Consider the following 17,758-nt stretch of genomic DNA (forward strand, 5'->3'; position numbering starts at 1 on the left):
ATTGTGATAATGGCTGATCATCTACAATCAGTAACCTGTGCCTGCCTTCTCCCCATATCCCTTGATTCCATTAGCCCCTAGAGCTCTATCAAACACTCTTACCCCATGTTACCCCAACATGTTACATTGGGTTACCATCTTGTTTCGGTGCTGCGGGATAGTGGATTTCCCCCAAAAAAGGGGGAGTCAACGGGGGGGCTTTCTGGTTCCTAGCCACCATAATTAGGAACCAACATGAGGCCATGGGGTGGAAAGAGTAAAGAATAATCGAATTAGAACAAAATTTAGAGCAATTGAATCAACGTTGCTTAACCATGGCCGAATCGGTTCGCTGGGCACAAACTCGAGCCCAAGAAATGGAGGACAAAAATGTTGATATGGCCTATAAATTTCGCGTTTTTTAAATCCATTTTCCGCACTTCTTGCATGGTTTCTGCGTTTTTCACTTTGCCAAATAAAAGGAGAAAAGAAAAAAAAGACGATGTGTAGACCTGTAATGAACACTAGGGTTCCGCTAGAGGTCGCTAGGGGTTCCGCGGGAACCCCCCCCGTGCGCCCTGGAAGTCTCTCTGAAAATGTGGTATCTAGGCTGGGCAAGGCAGCCAATCTCGACCTCATCAGGACTTCCAAGGCCAATTTGTCAATTCGGCCGCTAGAGGTTCCGCGAGAAATCCCCTGGCGCCCTGGAATACTCCCCGGAAATGTGGCACCTAGTCTGGGCAAGGCAGCCAATCTCTACCTCATCGGGACTTCCACGGCCGATCGGCGGGCTGAATTTGCAACCTGCGGCCGGGGCTCTGGAACTCCAGCCCAGCTGGAGCCAGCACATCTATCCCCATACCCGACTTCCTTGGCCTGCAGGATAAACCAGCAAAGCTCTGGAACCAAGAGTGCCAGAAAATCAGTGGTGGAACTGTAATGAGTACACATTAAATTTAAATGCAAGATTATGTAACTAAATTAATTAAGACGGGATTAATATATAAACACAGCAGAAAAGCCAATTACCACCTTTGAGCTGATTATCAATTAATGTGCGAATTTACTTCAAAATGTTATTAGTGTACAGTGACATATTCACATTATTTTGTAATGTCTGTTTTTACTTTGAAATGCACTAAAAGAGACTTGAAACTGCTAATTTTGTGTGTAAATTTTCAAAATAAAATCCAATTTTTGACCCCCGTTGTACGCCTCGCACAAGCGCTCGGCTCTTTTCCCCTTTTTTTTTGAACCTCACTCACATGCCTGCACTAGCACAGTGACTCTGGCAACGCCAAAGGTGAACGCTCCCCTGCTGGTTTGTAAGGACTGGCCTCGCAACACCTTCATTCCCAATATGCACTCAGACTGTTAGCGCTTTGTTTCCAAAAGCGGGGGAGGGTTTCGCTCAGATGCAGGCCCTTGCCATTGGTTGTAATTTGAATTTGGGAGCGGTACCTATTGGCCAGGACTTACCGGCGATTATTTCAATGGCTGATTTCTGCTTGTTTTAAGGCAGGCCCCGGTAAGCCATAAGGTAGTTCTTGACGAGAGGAGTTCACCAACAGACTGGGTTGTGATCAGCTCTGCGGTGGGAGGCAGAGCGAGCGAGAGAGAGGTGTGCTGCTGTAAGATGGGGCCCGCGCATACTGAGATAAGTATTGTTTTTGTTCTCTCTCTCTTGCCAATAAATCTGATTTGTAACTTAACGGACGAATGTGACGTTTTTCTGTTCTACTAGTCAGACCCTTGAACATGTTCCCTTGTAATACCTCGGATTCCTATGAAATCTTTTCCCTTTCATCTTAAACCTATGTCCTCTGGTCCTCGATTCACCAACTCTGTGCAAGAGACTGTGCATCTACCTGATTTATTCCTCTCATGATTTTATACACAAGTTATGCAGATGCCACTCTCAAAATGATGCTGGAGCACTTGGCTAGATGCATGGATGACTCTACACTGCAAGACCACTACTGGGATGTTGTCTGCTCCTTTGTTAATGCTACATCTAGTGCTCTTTGCTGTTTCTTGATATCCCTGTTGCAGATCAAATTCACTGAAGTCTAGCTTCCATGATAGTGGGGTTCACAGGAGGAAGACAAAATTAATCATCCACTCAACTATTTGGTTGAATGTGATTGCGAATGCTTCAAATCTGTCACATGCTGGGACCTTCCATTTTTGATGGAGCTGTTTTAGAAGCAGAAATGTAAAAAGAATAATTATCCATCACCATTCATGACTACATCGGGCAGAATTACAAACAAAAAGATCTAATGTTGCGAGATCATTTAATTCTTTATTGCATGCTAAATAAGGTCATAAGGAATAGGAGTAGAATTAGGCCATTCGGCCCATCAAGTCTGCCATTCAATCGTGGCTGTTCTATCTCTCCCTCCTAACCCCATTCTCCTGCCTTCTCTCCATAACCTGATACCCGTACTAATCAAGAATCTTTCTATCTCTGCCTTAAATATATCCTGTGACTTGGCCTTCACAGCCCTCTGTGGCAAAGAATTCCACAGATTCACCACCCTCTGACTAAAGAAATTTCACCTCATCGCCTTCCAAAAAGAATGTCCTTTAATTCTGAGGCTATGACCTCTAGTCCTAGACTCTCCCACTAGTGGAAACATCCTCTCCACATGCACTCTATCCAAGCCTTGCACTGTTCTGTATGTTTCAATGAGGTCCCCCTTCATTTTTCTAAACTTCAGTGAGTAAAGGCTCAGGGCCGTCAAACGCTGTGTTTTGCATGCTATCCAAACATAAGACTATAAGACATAGGAGCAGACGATATACTATACACAGATACAATCAATTCAAACTTAAGTAAAATAGATGGACCGAAGGGGAAGATACAGAGTGTAGAATATAATTCTCAGCATTGTAGCTCATCAGTTCCATAGACATTATTCCCAGTCTTCACTAGGTTTATGCAGCAAGTGCTCCAACCAGTTTTGTTGAGTATAGGTAGAAAGGTGAAAAGAAGGACAATTTTATAATTTGGGATTTGTAAAATGTTTTGTGCTTTTTGAAGAAAATAAAATGTCCTTACTACTGTTTGTTAAAGTTATATATTAGTCAAATTAAAAACAAGTACAACCTAACTCATCTTATCTAACAGAACAAAATACAATAATTTAGTGAACATTAACGTTGGATAAACAATTAGAGCAAATTGGAAATAAAACTTAGAAATTAATTTATTGAATGTAACCAAAAATTATCGTCTTACTTTGAAATGCATTCCTGTGATTCACATTCGTTCTTGAGCTTGTGGTGTACAACAGCACTAACAGCCAAAGGACCTGCATCACCACAAAGAAAGGTGACTCTTCGACCATTCAGATTACGTAGAGTTCTCTTCACATAATGCAGAGCTCGCTGAAGATATGCTGTGTCCTGGGTTGCACGGAAACATTGTAGATAAAGAAGAGCAATCCCTAGTACCAAAAAGGGAATATATTAGCTTTCTAATTAAATTGAAACCACCTATAATTTATAGAAATGGCATATTGATTTTTTAACCACTCAATCTTCTGAAATACATTCACTTTTGCGATCAGCAACTTAGGCAACATACTCACCAACATTTTTCAAATTTGATCAAGAAAATTTGAACAACATGAATATGAAACAGCAGCATTCTGTCTTCTGACAAAAAAAATCATTTAATTCAAAATAAAGACCTGGCGTTCTTCCAACCTGATATTTCTTGTCACTTAAATTTTATTGACAGATTTTAAATAATTTGTTCCTTCAAAAGTAGAAATGTCACAAAGGTGATGACTAGAGTTTGTAATCAAGTCAAATGGATCTGGTATTAACTGGTAACTAGGAAACCAAACACACAATGAAGACACAAGAGACTGCAGAAAAGGGTGCCACATAAAGGAAGAGGAGAAAATGCAAAGCTAGAAGGTGGATGGAAAGGGACAGAGGAGGGGAAATAGGGGGAATGAAAAGGAAATTCAGGACTGGGAGATGAGATAATGGAAGAGGGAAAATAGTACAAGATGACTTCACTGATGGGAGAAATTTGAGCGCACCATTGCTTGAAATGGGAGAATTCACTGTTCATACCTTTGGGTTGAAAGCTACTTAAGCAGAATATTCCCCCACTTTAAAATTATTCTATTCCAGAATGTCTTTTACTCTCTTTACCATTTTTGCATTCTCTTAAAATGTTGCATAAATTCAGTGTTATTAGATTATGCGCCACAACAGGCTTTGGCGACCCAAGAGAAAATGAAAAAAAAACCTCAAAACTAGCATAAAGCTCACAATCTACAAGGCAGCATTGATCTCTGCCCTCATGTACTATTCAGGTGTAATCTATCTGCAGCAGCAGTGGAGAGCTTCAAACATCACTGTATGCAAAATCCTCCATTCACTTGCAGAAGTGAACCAACGATAATTTCTCCCCTGCCAACAGAGTTTCTAATTACACTCAGCAGGCACGTATGGGCAGACAACATTTTGTTCACATGTCCAACACCAGATTCTCAGAACAGACACTAGTTCAAAATGGAGAAGGGCAGAGAGAATCATGAACTTCTTCGTCAGGAGTTTGCAGAAGTTCAGCAACAGCAATAGATGGAGCCAACCACCTCATACACTACTTATTCACCTGCCGAGCAAGCATTTCCTGTATTACTTGTAGTAGACTCTTTCCCCCAAACTGACATAATCTTAGATTCCATAAAGTTATAGTGGAACCAAGTCATCTTTAATCCACAGGGGCCACGAAATAAGTCATTACATAGATTATTAGTTGGAAATGGTTTGAAATTCCATCATCAGTTCTGGACATAAACCTTGGAAATAAACAAGAAGCCCTGGAGCAATTCACTACAATATCAGGGATAGAAAGAAACATCTATATAAACTTTAATCATATTCCTGATGCTGCATGGGCACAAATGATCTTATGAAGGGTATAAAATAAGTGACAGTTTTTATTGATGAAAGAAAAATACTCATATTTATGTGGTGCTTTTCCATATCTCCCCTATAATCCAAGGCTCAAGAGCAATGCAAAATACGATGAACTACTCTTCTGAAGTACATGAACCTGCAGTCTCATCTGATGAAATACAAAAATACTATGATATAGTTCAAAGAACAAGGAAATTTTCCCAATGGCCAAGTTTCTCTATTAGGGCTATTAGTCACGTGTGTGACCAAAAATGTGAAAAATTGTGGAATACATCTCTTCTAATTCTGAAAGCATTACAGGTATATTGTTTTGTACTGTATATATGACATATATGTTGAAGTTTATCAAGTGAAATTTTTATATGTTATGCTGACAATGTTTGTTTAGGATCAGTCAAATATGACTGGTCACGTGTCAGAAGATTAAAGAAGTTACAGATATGCAAGTTTTTCCAGGGATCAAGGGTGGGGCATGAGATGGTGAACTTTAACCCCAGATCAGGCATAGTTACTAGAACTGTTGTTAAAGTTATAGGGAACCATGCATGCTTAATTTTGATTGAGAGATTCATCACTTTCAAATGAAAGACACGTACCGTCCTCCTAAAAAACGGAAAGGCACCAATTCATCTGTCCAGTTAACAAAAGGAAAGGTCAAAGGTGATCCTCAAGAGACGACCACATGCAATAAAATGTAAGTTTTTGATTCACCCAAGATCAATTTTGTACTTTGAGTTCCGTTGTAAATAATCAGAACAATTGAAGTAACAACTCAACTGATATCTGAAGAAGGGTCTCGACCCGAAACGTCGCCCATTCCTTCTCTCCCGAGATGCTGCCTGACCTGCTGAGTTACTCCAGCATTTTGTGAATAAATACCTTCGATTTGTACCAGCATCTGCAGTTATTTTCTTATACTGAACTTTACAAGTTCAATTGCTTTGGATTACTCAAGCTTTTACTTTCTTTGCCCCTCCCCCATATTCAATATTTAAATACCAGCAACCATGATCTTGCAACAATAACCAATTGTTAGTTTACAACAGATATTAAGTCTGGTAATTGGATAAGCAGTTTCATTGTAACACAATGACTATTAATGCAAATTACAATTTGGCAACTATACTTCAGCTTAATTCACTCTGCTGTTGAAACTGGATGTCAAACTCTGACAAAGTATTTCTTGAAATCTTAGAATGAAGAGTTATAGAAACATAGAAAATAGGTGCAGGAGTAGGCCATTCGGCCCTTCGAGCCTGCACCGCCATTCAATATGATCATGGCTGATCATCCAACTCAGTATCCTGTACCTGCCTTCTCTCCATACCTCCTGATCCCTTTAGCCACAAGGGCCACATCTAACTCCCTCTTAAATATAGCCAATGAACTGGCCTCAGCTACCTTCTGTGGCAGAGAATTCCACAGATTCACCACTCTCTGTGTGAAAAAAAACTTTCTCATCTAGGTCCTAAAAGACTTCCCCCTTATCCTTAAACTGTGACCCCTTGTTCTGGACTTCCCCAACATCGGGAACAATCTTCCTGCATCTAGCCTGTCCAACCCCTTAAGAATTTTGTAAGTTTCTATAAGATCCCCCCTCAATCTTCTAAATTCCAGCGAGTATGAGTCTATTCAGTCTTTCTTCATATGAAAGTCCTGCCATCACAGGAATCAATCTGGTGAACCTTCTCTGTACTCCCTCTATGGCAAGAATGTCTTTCCTCAGATTAGGAGACCAATAGATAATAATAAATAAAGTGGAGTATAATAGATAAAGTGGAGTATAAAAATCCTAAAATGATTAAAGCAACGGAATGTTCACCTGTCCAGCCGGTGTAAGTACAACAGTCATGAGGATCTGCAGTCTTCAGACCTTCTTCCATCTGGATCAGGAGGTCTTTGATTTTAGATTGAATCCGTTTTATGAAGGCAGGACAGATCTGCAACAAAATATAACATTTTCCAATATGACAAATCTCACACGGTTTTAAAAATTTAGAAGCTATTCCATTTATGAAAAGCCATTAAGCATAAATGGAGTTTTAAAATATACTACTGACGTGGACCCATTGGGTCCAAATCTCTCCTGCGGGCCTCCCTCCCCCCACTCACCCATTTCATCCCCCCTGAACCCCCCTCCACCCCCCCCCACTAAGTCGGGGAGCATCTGTATTAGATCAACGGGCCCCAACTGCGCACGCGCAGACTGATGTCGAAAACGCAGCTTGTTCCCCCGGCCGGGTGGGGGGGGGAGAAGCGTATCCGTTGCCGGGCGGGGAGTATCCCCCGGGGCCGTGGGTGGGCAAGGAGGGACAGGGAAGGGGAGAGGGAGCCACTCACCTCGGCCCCGTGCAGCCAGAGCAGCGTTCCCCCCCCCCTCATTGGCCGTCACTCCCCTCACTCGGGCAGGTCCCATTGTGACGTCAACACTGACCACGGGCAAGGTAAGTGAAAAAGTGAATTTTTCCACTTTATTTTTAAACTTTAAAATGTCAATATCTTCAAAAATGTAAGACCAATTTAAATGAAAATTGGGTTAAACACATCCCTGGACAATGGCGAGTAAGGTGGGCCTAAAATTGTGGCCCTATCGTGTACCGTTTTTTCACGGAAGAAAACCGCACAATAAATATGGGACAAACATACAGGAAGTGGGGAACAAACAAGGTGGATGGATGGATGGAAAGATGGATGGATGGACGGACAGATAAATGGACGGATAAATGGACAGATGGATGGACGGATGTGGCCTTGTGGAAATAGTACGTAATTGAAGGTGTTTGTTGCACATTGAAAGACCATCTATCTCATTGGGAGTATACAAGGTCTCCACGATGCTACCACTTAGGAGATAGTCAATAAAATGGGAGCGCTACTAACATTTATACCTCAACCTGGAATTACACAAGCAGACTATCCAATAAATAATCGTTACTACTGCTTCTCGGACAATGCTGTGTGCAAACTAAATTATGCTGAACCTTGAAATTGTACACTCAAAAGGATGGTCAAAGAATGTCAGGGTAAAATATTTTTGTGGAAATGAACTCTCTAGAACCAGAGGTACATGCTCAAGGCACGGAAAATCAAAAATCAAAAGAAACAGAATTTCATGAGTAAATTATACTGAATACAAGGAAGAAGATACTTAACTTAGTTAATTGAATCCAAAAGATTGGATAAAATATTAGTAAGCCCACTAGGCTCTTAAACGTTGAGTGGCTTCTTGGGTCATCATAGAGGTAAAGAAATTTTAATCAGATAATGTAAATTTACTAACTACAAAGTATTGATCCAGACTTCTGGATCACTTATCCAGAAACAATATTACCATGACATGTGCATTTACTAACATATTCTGAGGATTGTAGCCACCTAGTAAAATGTGCAGTAGTACAGTATTTTTGTTGTCTTCACCCATTTGTTCCTCTTCACTCAGTGACATACAGCACGCAGAACTCAAAACTCCATTGATACAGAAAAGGCATTTTATGCTCATAAATTAAGATTATATATTCAGAGCTCAAAATTAAAAATGAAAATAGAATCACTGGGCAAATGTACAGATTTAACCACCAGGGGCACGGCACAATGGCTGCCTCACCTACAGTCTATCTGTCCTTTTCAAACTTTTTTTGTTATTTTTGGTAAGTTTTAAAAGTTTGTGTAAATGTTCGCTGGTTTGTTTTATGTGGGGGTTGGGGGAGGGGGTCGGAGGAAATCTTTTTTCAATCTCTTACCTTGCCGGAGATGCGATTGTTTTCCGGATCGTATCTCCGGTCGCTCTGCGGCTTTACATCGTGATGCTGGAGGCCTTGCCTGGGACTGATTTTGAGCCCCCCCCGCGGGGCATGGACTTACCATCAGAGTCGTTCATTTGCCTGGGATCGATGCTTCGGAAACAGTCGCCGAGTCTATGTTTGGTCTTACCAATGTACAGGAGCCCACTTTGGGAACACCAGATGTGGTATACGAGGTTAGAGAAGGTACATATGTATCTGTCTCATCTGAAAGGACTGTTGAGGTTCCTGGATGGAGTCGAGGGAGGAGGTTTGCATCTCCTGCGGTTGCATGGGAAAGTACCCGAGGAGGTGCTGGTTTGGGTGGGAAGGGATGCATCTCCTGCAGACACAGGGGAAAGTAACTGGGAAGGGGTAGTTTGGGTAGGAAGGGATATGTCCTTGCACTTCCTCCATCTTGACTCCATCCAGGTACCCTGACAGTTCTTTCGGGTGAGACAGAGACATGTACCTCCTCTAACCGTATCTGCTGCATCTGGTGTTCCCAATGTGGGCTCCTGTACGTCGGCTAGACCAAACAGAGATGGCGACTGTTTCGCTGATCACCTACACTCGGTTTGCCGAGGCCCACAAAATCCCCCAGTTGCTAAACATTTCAACTTCCCTTCTGATAATGACCTTTCCGTCCTAGGCATCCTCCATTGCTAGAGTGGGGCCACACACATATTGGAGGAACAGTACCTCATTTTGCTTGGGTAGTTTACAACCTTGCGGTATGAACATTGAATTTTCTCATTTTAAATAACTTCTACTTCTAATCCCCTCCCATGCCCCCCTTCCTCCACCCTAGTTGTTTAACCAGGTCACCACTTTGTATCCCTCTGAAGATCGCACCTTCCCATGCCAACAATTGGCCTGCCTGAGGCACCACCCTGTCTGAGGTCATTTATTGCCGGCCCTGATTTGGCCTGGTCTTTTCTCCCCTCCCCTACTTTCAGTCTGAAGTAGGGTCCTGTCCTGAAATGTTACCCATCTTTGTTCCCCCCCCCCCACCCCAAAGATGCTGCCAGTCGAATCACATGGAGTACAACTGTATCACATCATCTGATTTTTTAAATGAGTATGTGGCTTGTTATTAGTGTGGTCATTAAGAGTAATCTAACCACAGGGCACATTCCAAAGCTACACATAACAAGTATTTGTGCAATGGATTGCTTTAACAAGAACAGTGAAATATTGCATTTAATTACTTAATTGTTTAAATAACAGTCGTACTTGTCTTATCAATGTGACCAATATTTTACGAGAATGAATTTCCGTGGAACGAGTAACAATACATTTGTGAAGATAACACCAAATTGCAGCTTTTTCCAAAGACAAAGAAAACTAAATAAATTGACAACTACAAAAAAAAACACTGGACACCAATCCATTATTCAACTGTTTTGGCCATAATCTTTAGTTATAGATAAAACCAATAATCCCATTTAACTAACTTCCACTGCCTGCATTTCTGGTGAATAACTTATTCAAGTTTGATTTATACAACTCATGGACCTGGGAGTCAGCACCCTTCTCTGCCTCTGGATCTTTGACAATGACCCATAGACCACAATTAGCATGGATATGCGACAAAACATACTCCACGGTAATTCTTAACACTAGTGCCCTGTAAGGATGCTTTCTCAGTGCCTCACTATACTCCCTATATGCTCAGGATTGTGCAGCCAAATTCTGCTCCAAATGCATTTCCAAGTTTGCAGATAACACTGCTGTAGTGGGCTAGATCTTGAACAATGATGAGGTGGAGTACAGGAAGGAGAGAGTCAGCAAGACAAAAGGAGCTAGTTATAGAGTTCAGGAAGCAAGGTGGAGTACGTGGCCCAATCAGTAGTGCCGAGGTCGGGGTGGTTCAGAGATTCAAGTTCTAAGGCATCAATATCATGAGCAACTTATCCTTTGAATACAATGCCCAACCACTTTGAAGCTATGAGGGGGTGAGGGGAAGGGGGAAGATAGAGAAAAACAATCTAAAGTAGGGGACCCAGAGCAGGAGGGGTGTAGATGGAGTAGGGGAAAGGAACCAGGTGACAGAAGTCGTAAGAGATTGGAAGAAAAGGTGTACATGGGTGGGAGTGGCAACGTAACCTGGAAATGGAGAAAACAATGTTAATGCGTTGTGTTGTGTTGTAGGATACCCGAGAACGAAACAAGACACTTATTATTGCAATTTCTTCGTGGCTCTACGCTTCGTCGCACCAATATGAAAGAGACCACATCAACGCACTGAAAGCAAAAGAGGAGGTACATGCAAATCTCAGTCTTAACTGGAAGGGCTATTGGAGTCCACAAATGGAGGCGAGGGAGGAGTGTTGCGACAGATGTTACACCTCCTGCGGTTTAAGGGGAAAGTACCTGAGGAGGAAGGAGAGACGAGCGAACCAAGTATTCACATAGTGGTCTTTGAGGAAAGCAGAAAGGGCGGGGATAGAAAAATGCGATTAGTGGTCAGATTGAGATGAAACTGACGGAAATGGAAAATAGTGTGGATGCACAGCAGATGGGGAAAAAGGAGCCCACCTTTTTTGCTTTCCAGAGACCACTCACTCTGTCACTCCTTGTTTTGCTCGTCCCTCCTAACACCCCCTTCCCCAGGTACTTTCCCCTACAACTGCAGGCGGTGCAACATCTGTCCCCACACCTCCTCTCCACCTCCATTCAGCGACCACAACTGCCCTCCAGATGAGACAGAGGTTCATATGCACCTCTTTCAACCTTGTTTATTGCATTCAGTGCTCTCGATGTGGCCTCATCTACATCAATGAAACTAAATATGGAAAAGGCAATACTTTGCCAAACTCTTGTGCTCTATCTGCCAGGGCCAGCTGAAGCTCCTGTTTGCTGACTATTTTAAATGCCCTTCAAAACAACCTGTCTATTCTCTGCCTCTCCCACTGCCAGAGTGAGTCAACATGACTCCTCCCACTTCCTCCAAACCAGAGGCGTAGCTATGGGCACTCGCATGGGCCCTAGCTACGCCTGCCTCTTTGTCGGGTACGTCGAACAATCCCTGTTCCGGGCGTACACCGGCCCCATCCCCGAACTCTACCTCCGCTACATTGACGACTGCATTGGTGCTACCTCTTGTACCCATGCAGAACTCACTGACTTCATACACTTCACTTCCAATTTCCATCCTGCCCTTAAATATACCTGGACTATCTCCGACATCTCCCTCCCGTTTCAGGACCTCACCATCTCCATTACAGGAGACAGACTAGTGACGGACATTTACTATAAACCCACTGACTCGCACAGCTATCTGGACTACACTTCTTCCCACCCGGTCCCCTGCAAAAAGTCTATCCCCTACTCCCAAATCCTCCGTCTACGCCGCATCTGCGCCCGGGATGAGGTGTTTCGCACTAGGGCGTCAGAGATGTCCTCGTTCTTCAGGAAACGAGGTAGTTCCTCTGTCCATCTCTTCCCCTCCTCCTTCCCAGATCTCCCTCTATCTTCCTGTCTCCACCTATATCCTTCCTTTGTCGCGCCCCCCTGACATCAGTCTGAAGAAGGGTCTCGACCCAAAACGTCACCCATTCCTTCTCTCCTGAGATGCTGCCTGATCTGCTGAGTTACTCCAGCATTTTGTGAATACCTTCGATTTGTACCAGCATCTGCAGTTATTTTCTTATACAAACTGGAAGAACAGCACCTCATTCTGCCTGAATAGTCTACAACCCAACATGAACACTGAATTCTTTAATTTCAGGAAACCCACACCCTCAACATTCTTTATCTACCCAGCTACCACCCCCATCGCCTAGTTCGTTTTCCTCCTCCATCTGCTCATCACGGCGGCACGGTAGCGCAGCGGTAGAGTTGCTGCTTTACAGCGAATGCAGTGCCAGAGACTCAGGTTCGATCCTGACTACGGGTGCTGCACTGTAAGGAGTTTGTACGTTCTCCCCGTGACCTGCGTGGGTTTTCTCCGAGATCTTCGGTTTCCTCCCACACTCCAAAGACGTACAGGTATGTAGGTTAATTGGCTGGGTAAATGTAAAAATTGTCCCTAGTGGGTGTAGGATAGTTAATGTGCGGGGATCGCTGGGCGGCACGGACTTGGAGGGCCGAAAAGGCCTGTTTCCGGCTGTATATATATGAAAATAAATCACCCAAACCTCTCTTTTATAGGTCCCCCATTTTTCACCCGCTAGTTGCTATCTATCCACCATTCCTCCCTCGCATTCAACATTTCACTCCTTACCTTTCTCATCATTTTTAGCTTTTTTTGTCTTCTCCACTTATTGTCTTCTGACTTGGTTACTCTCTCAGCCCTTCTCTCCCGGAGTTATCTGCCAATCAACTCCTCCTTACCTGGATCCACCTATCACTTGCAATTTCTGCTCCACCTCTTTCCCTCACCTCATTTTACCACCCAAAGAGTGGGGATAAATGGGTCCCTTTCAGAATGGCAGGCAGTGACTAGTGGGGTACCGCAAGGCTCGGTGTTGGGACCGCAGCTATTTACAATATACATCAATGACTTGGATGAAGGGATTAAAAGTACTATTAGCAAATTTGCAGATGATACAAAGCTGGGTGGCAGTGTGAACTGTGAGGAAGATGCTATGAGGTTGCAGGGTGACTTGGACAGGTTGTGTGAGTGGGCGGATGCTTGGCAGATGCAGTTTAATGTGGATAAGTGTGAGGTTATCCACTTTGGTGGTAAGAATAGGAAGGCAGATTATTATCGGAATGGTGTCAAGTTAGGAAAAGGGGACGTACAACGTGATCTGGGTGTCCTAGTGCATCAGTCACTGAAAGGAAGCATGCAGGTACAGCAGGCAGTGAAGAAAGCCAATGGAATGTTGGCCTTCATAACAAGAGGAGTTGAGTATAGGAGCAAAGAGGTCCTTCTGCAGTTGTACAGGGCCCTAGTGAGACCACACCTGGAGTACTGTGTGCAGTTTTGGTCTCCAAATTTGAGGAAGGATATTCTTGCTATTGAGGGCGTGCAGCGTAGGTTTACAAGGTTAATTCCCGGAATGGCGGGACTGTCATATGTTGAAAGACTGGAGCGACTAGGCTTGTATACACTGGAATTTAGAAGGATGAGAGGGGATCTTATCGGAACGTATAAGATTATTAAGGGGTTGGACACATTAGAGGCAGGAAACATGTTCCCAATGTTGGGGGAGTCCAGAACCAGGGGCCAGTTTAAGAATAAGGGGAAGGCCATTTAGAACAGAGATGAGGAAAAACTTTTTCAGTCTGTGAGTTGTGAATCTGTGGAATTCTCTGCCTCAGAGGGCAGTGGAGGCCAATTCTCTGAATACATTCAAGAGAGAGCTAGATAGAGCTCTTAAAGATGGGGAGAAAGCAGGAAATGGGTACTGATTGAGAATGATCAGCCATGATCACATTGAATGGCGGTGCTGGCTCGAAGGGCCGAATTACCTACTCCTGCACCTATTGTCTACCACCATGCCTCTGCCATCATTCTTGGTAACACATGCCAAGAGCCAACCTCTCTGTAAATAAAATGTGTGCCACACAGATTCCTCCCCATCCTGGACAGATCCAGGATGGGGAGGAATCTGCATACAGGCAGGAAGTGACACAGCTGGCGTCCTGGTGCTTTCGGAACTACCTGGAGTTCAATATTTTTCAGACAGTGGAATTGATTGTAGACTTTAGGAAAGCTCCCCCTTCCGTCCCCCTATTCACCATCAACAACTCCACAATCACATCTGTGGAGTCATTTAAGTTCCTTGGAACGATCATCTCCAAGGACCTTAAATGGGGGGCCACTATCGACTCCACACTCAAAAAGGCCCAACAGGGGATGTACTTCCTGCGGCAGCTGAGAAAACACAATCTGCCACAGTCAATGATGGTCCAATTCTATACTGCCATCGTAGTCTGTCCTCACCTTTTCCATCATGGTCTGGTTTGGCTCAGCCACCAAACACGACATTGGGAGGCTGCAACGAATTGTTTGATCAGCTGAGAAGGTTGTTGGCTGCAACCTTCCCCCCATTGACGAACTGTACACTGCAAGGGCCAGGAAGCTAGCGGGTAAGATCATCTCTGACCCCTCTCACCCTGGCCACAAAGTCTTTGAAGCATTTCCCTCTGGAAGGCGACTCCAGACTGTCAAAGCCTCCACAGCCAGACATAAAACAGCTTTTTACCCGTGAGTAGTAGCGCTACTCAATAACCACAAGTCTGTAGTCTCTTTAGGAAAGCTCCCCCTACCCTCCCCCTCCCCTCCCCTCCCCCTCCCCTCCCCTCCCCCTCCCCTCCCCTCCCCCTCCCACCAAAACTCTGGTTTATTTCACTCACATGTTTAAACTGTCATGTTGTATTCTTAATGTTTTAATGTTTTATGCTTTATTCTTAATTGTTTACTGTATGTTCGTGTTGTTACTTGCGAGCAGAGCACCAAGGCACATTCCTTGTATGTGTACATACTTGGCCAATAAACTTATTCATTCATACTCAACTCCTCTCGTTATGAAGGTCAACTGCTTGCTTCACTGCCTGCTGTACCTGCATGCTTACTTTCAGTGACTGATGTACAAGGACACCCAGGACTCATTGTTCTTTCCCTTTTCCTAACCTGACACCATTCAGATAATAATCTGCCTTCCTGTTCTTCCCACCAGTAAATAACCTCACATTTAACCACATTATACTGCGTCGGCCATGTATCTGCCCACTCACACAGCCTGTCCAAGTCACCCTGCATCCTATCCTCATAGCATCTTCTTCACAGTTCACACTGCCACCTAGCTTACTGTCATCTGCAAATTTGCTAATGTTACTTTTCATTCCTTCATCTAAATCATTAATGTACATTGTAAATAACTGCGGTCCCAGTACCGAGCCTTGCAGCACCCAATTAGTCACTCACTGCCTGCCATTCTGAAAGGGACCCGTTAATCTCTATTCTTGGTTTCCTGTCTGCCAACCAATTTTCTATCCATGTCAATACCCTACCCCCAATACCATGTCAGTGCTCCACTTTCCCCCCCCCACTAATCTCCTGTGTGGGACCTCATCAAAGGCTTTCTGAAAGTCCAGGTACACTACATCCACTGGCTCTCCCTTGTCCATTTTACTTGAGACATCTTCAAAAAATTCCAAAAGATTAGTCAAGCTTGATTTCCCCAGAGATGCGGCCTGACCCGCTGAGTTACTCTTTTTATTTGTATAAACCGGCATCTGCAGTTCCTCGTGTCACCTATGCAATGACCGGCCCGGGAGCCGGGCTGCTCCGCAGACTGGGGTGGAGAGCGGCCACGCCCCGGGGCGGGTTCACTTGGCTGCGCTTCTGTTCATCTTCGCCTCTCCTCGGTGCTGCCGCCGCCGCCGCCGCTTGTGCGGAGAGTAGAGGAACCGCCTCCCCCGGACCCGGACCACTTTCCTCCGCCCGGGCAGCACGCAGACAGCTGCCCGTCCCGGCGCCTCCCACCCATCGGCTCACCATGAACCCGTTTCAACACGTCTGTTGCCTCCATTACCTTTCCCTGCGCGTCGAAGCAGTCCGCCCCGTCCTGCTCTTCGGGCGAGCCGGCTCCTCCGCCAGCCGCGTCGCCCCGGTCGGGGTACGGGTTGACGAACGAGCGCTCCTCCATCTCCAGCTCCGACCTCAGCCGCTTTGACATCGATTCTCCCATCACACCCCGGGACTACGGGGCACCGCGCGGGACACACACCGACGGCGGCTGCGACGCGAGGTTCCGCCACCAAACGCCACACACACACACACCCCGCCGGTCGGCCGCTGGCGGCACGAGGCGCCCACCACCAACCACACACACGCGCGCACAGGCAGAGAGACCCCGGCGGCACGAGCGTCCACCACCAACCGCCACACACACGGCGATCCCGCCGATCGGCAGCGCGAGCCGCGGACACACTTGACAACAATGAAGGTGGGAGGAGGCTGACCAGCGGCGCTGCGCAGTCTGCCGATCTTTTGCTCGCTACAAGTGCAGCAGTCGCTCCCCTTTGATTCGGTTACTATTGTACCATTCATCAAAGCTTTAACAAGCACAAAAGCTCCATCTAGCACTCACGTTGCAAGCAGTCAAGATCACCACCTCACATTAATTTGTCTACACGGCACCAACTCCTAACCTGTAAATTACACTCCAATTCACTTGACAAAATTTGTATCCACATTCTTTAACCAAAAGGCACAGCGTACCAGCAAATTAATTAAAACCTCAAAATTGTGCTGTACCGCCGTATGCCCTTCAACTATGTGTACGTGAGCTATTCATGCCGAATATATGACACACCTGCTGTGTCTTCCCGTCTAATTAAACATTGCTAAATTGTTATATACCATTAACTAAATTTACTCAATATATATCATATTTCCCCTTCAGACAGCAATTTCACATAACCGTAGTAATAAAACTATTTTTTCTACCATTAAAGCCACCTGCATGAAAATAATGTTATAAACGGTGTATTAAACAATTGAGATCTATGATTGAAAAACAATTACTGGTTTCCTCAAAATACAATTGTACTAATCTGCTCTTTCTATTGCTGACAGAGCACATCCAGTCTGCTTTCTTGCGCCAGAAGCTCGTCCGTTTCATTTCTATTTATTCCCACACCAGCCACTCTGTGAATCACTTCAAAATGACAGGTTGTTCCGGTTTAGGAAACTAATCGAGATCTGCGATTTGCAGCAAGGAACTTGCACAAATTACTTTTATATCTCTTTTTTTTTCCTGCAGTAAAGGCGGGAATATGAAGGGGATTGGGCAGATTTACAGGAGCATTAAGCTTTCTAATTTTGTGCAGCCTCCGTTATTGCTCGACCGCTGAATCACTACGATGGACAGATGGTGCCTTTCTAATTTCGATGCAATTTCTTTCGATATATTCATTTTACTATCTCTATTCTATAGAGTAATTTTCAATTTCATCGGAATATCACAATTTTGTGTCTATCTTGGGTGTAAATCAGCAGCACCTGCCGTTCCTTCCTACACATCTCAATTTTCATTATCTGTTTTGAGGAAGGAGGCAAAGTTTAACGGGTAATAAACAGTGGCCATCCTTTG

At 44.4% G+C, this 17,758-nt stretch overlaps 1 protein-coding gene across 1 annotated transcript in view; it reads right to left on the reverse strand.

Moving 5' to 3' along the window:
• lancl2 (LanC lantibiotic synthetase component C-like 2 (bacterial)) overlaps positions 1–17,270 on the reverse strand; it is a 41,137-nt gene extending 23,867 nt beyond the window's left edge. Inside the window, exons 1-3 of the mRNA XM_078427929.1 lie at positions 16,196–17,270; positions 6,749–6,866; positions 3,224–3,431 (exon numbers count right to left, since the gene is read on the reverse strand). Coding sequence (XP_078284055.1) covers positions 3,224–3,431; positions 6,749–6,866; positions 16,196–16,351 — 482 coding nt within the window. The 5' untranslated portion in view covers positions 16,352–17,270. The remainder of the gene's footprint in view (positions 1–3,223; positions 3,432–6,748; positions 6,867–16,195) is intronic.
• Positions 17,271–17,758: the final 488 nt, after the last annotated feature.

The sequence above is a fragment of the Rhinoraja longicauda genome, chromosome 2 (genome assembly GCF_053455715.1).
Source record: "Rhinoraja longicauda isolate Sanriku21f chromosome 2, sRhiLon1.1, whole genome shotgun sequence".
Taxonomy (NCBI): Eukaryota; Metazoa; Chordata; class Chondrichthyes; order Rajiformes; family Arhynchobatidae; genus Rhinoraja; species Rhinoraja longicauda.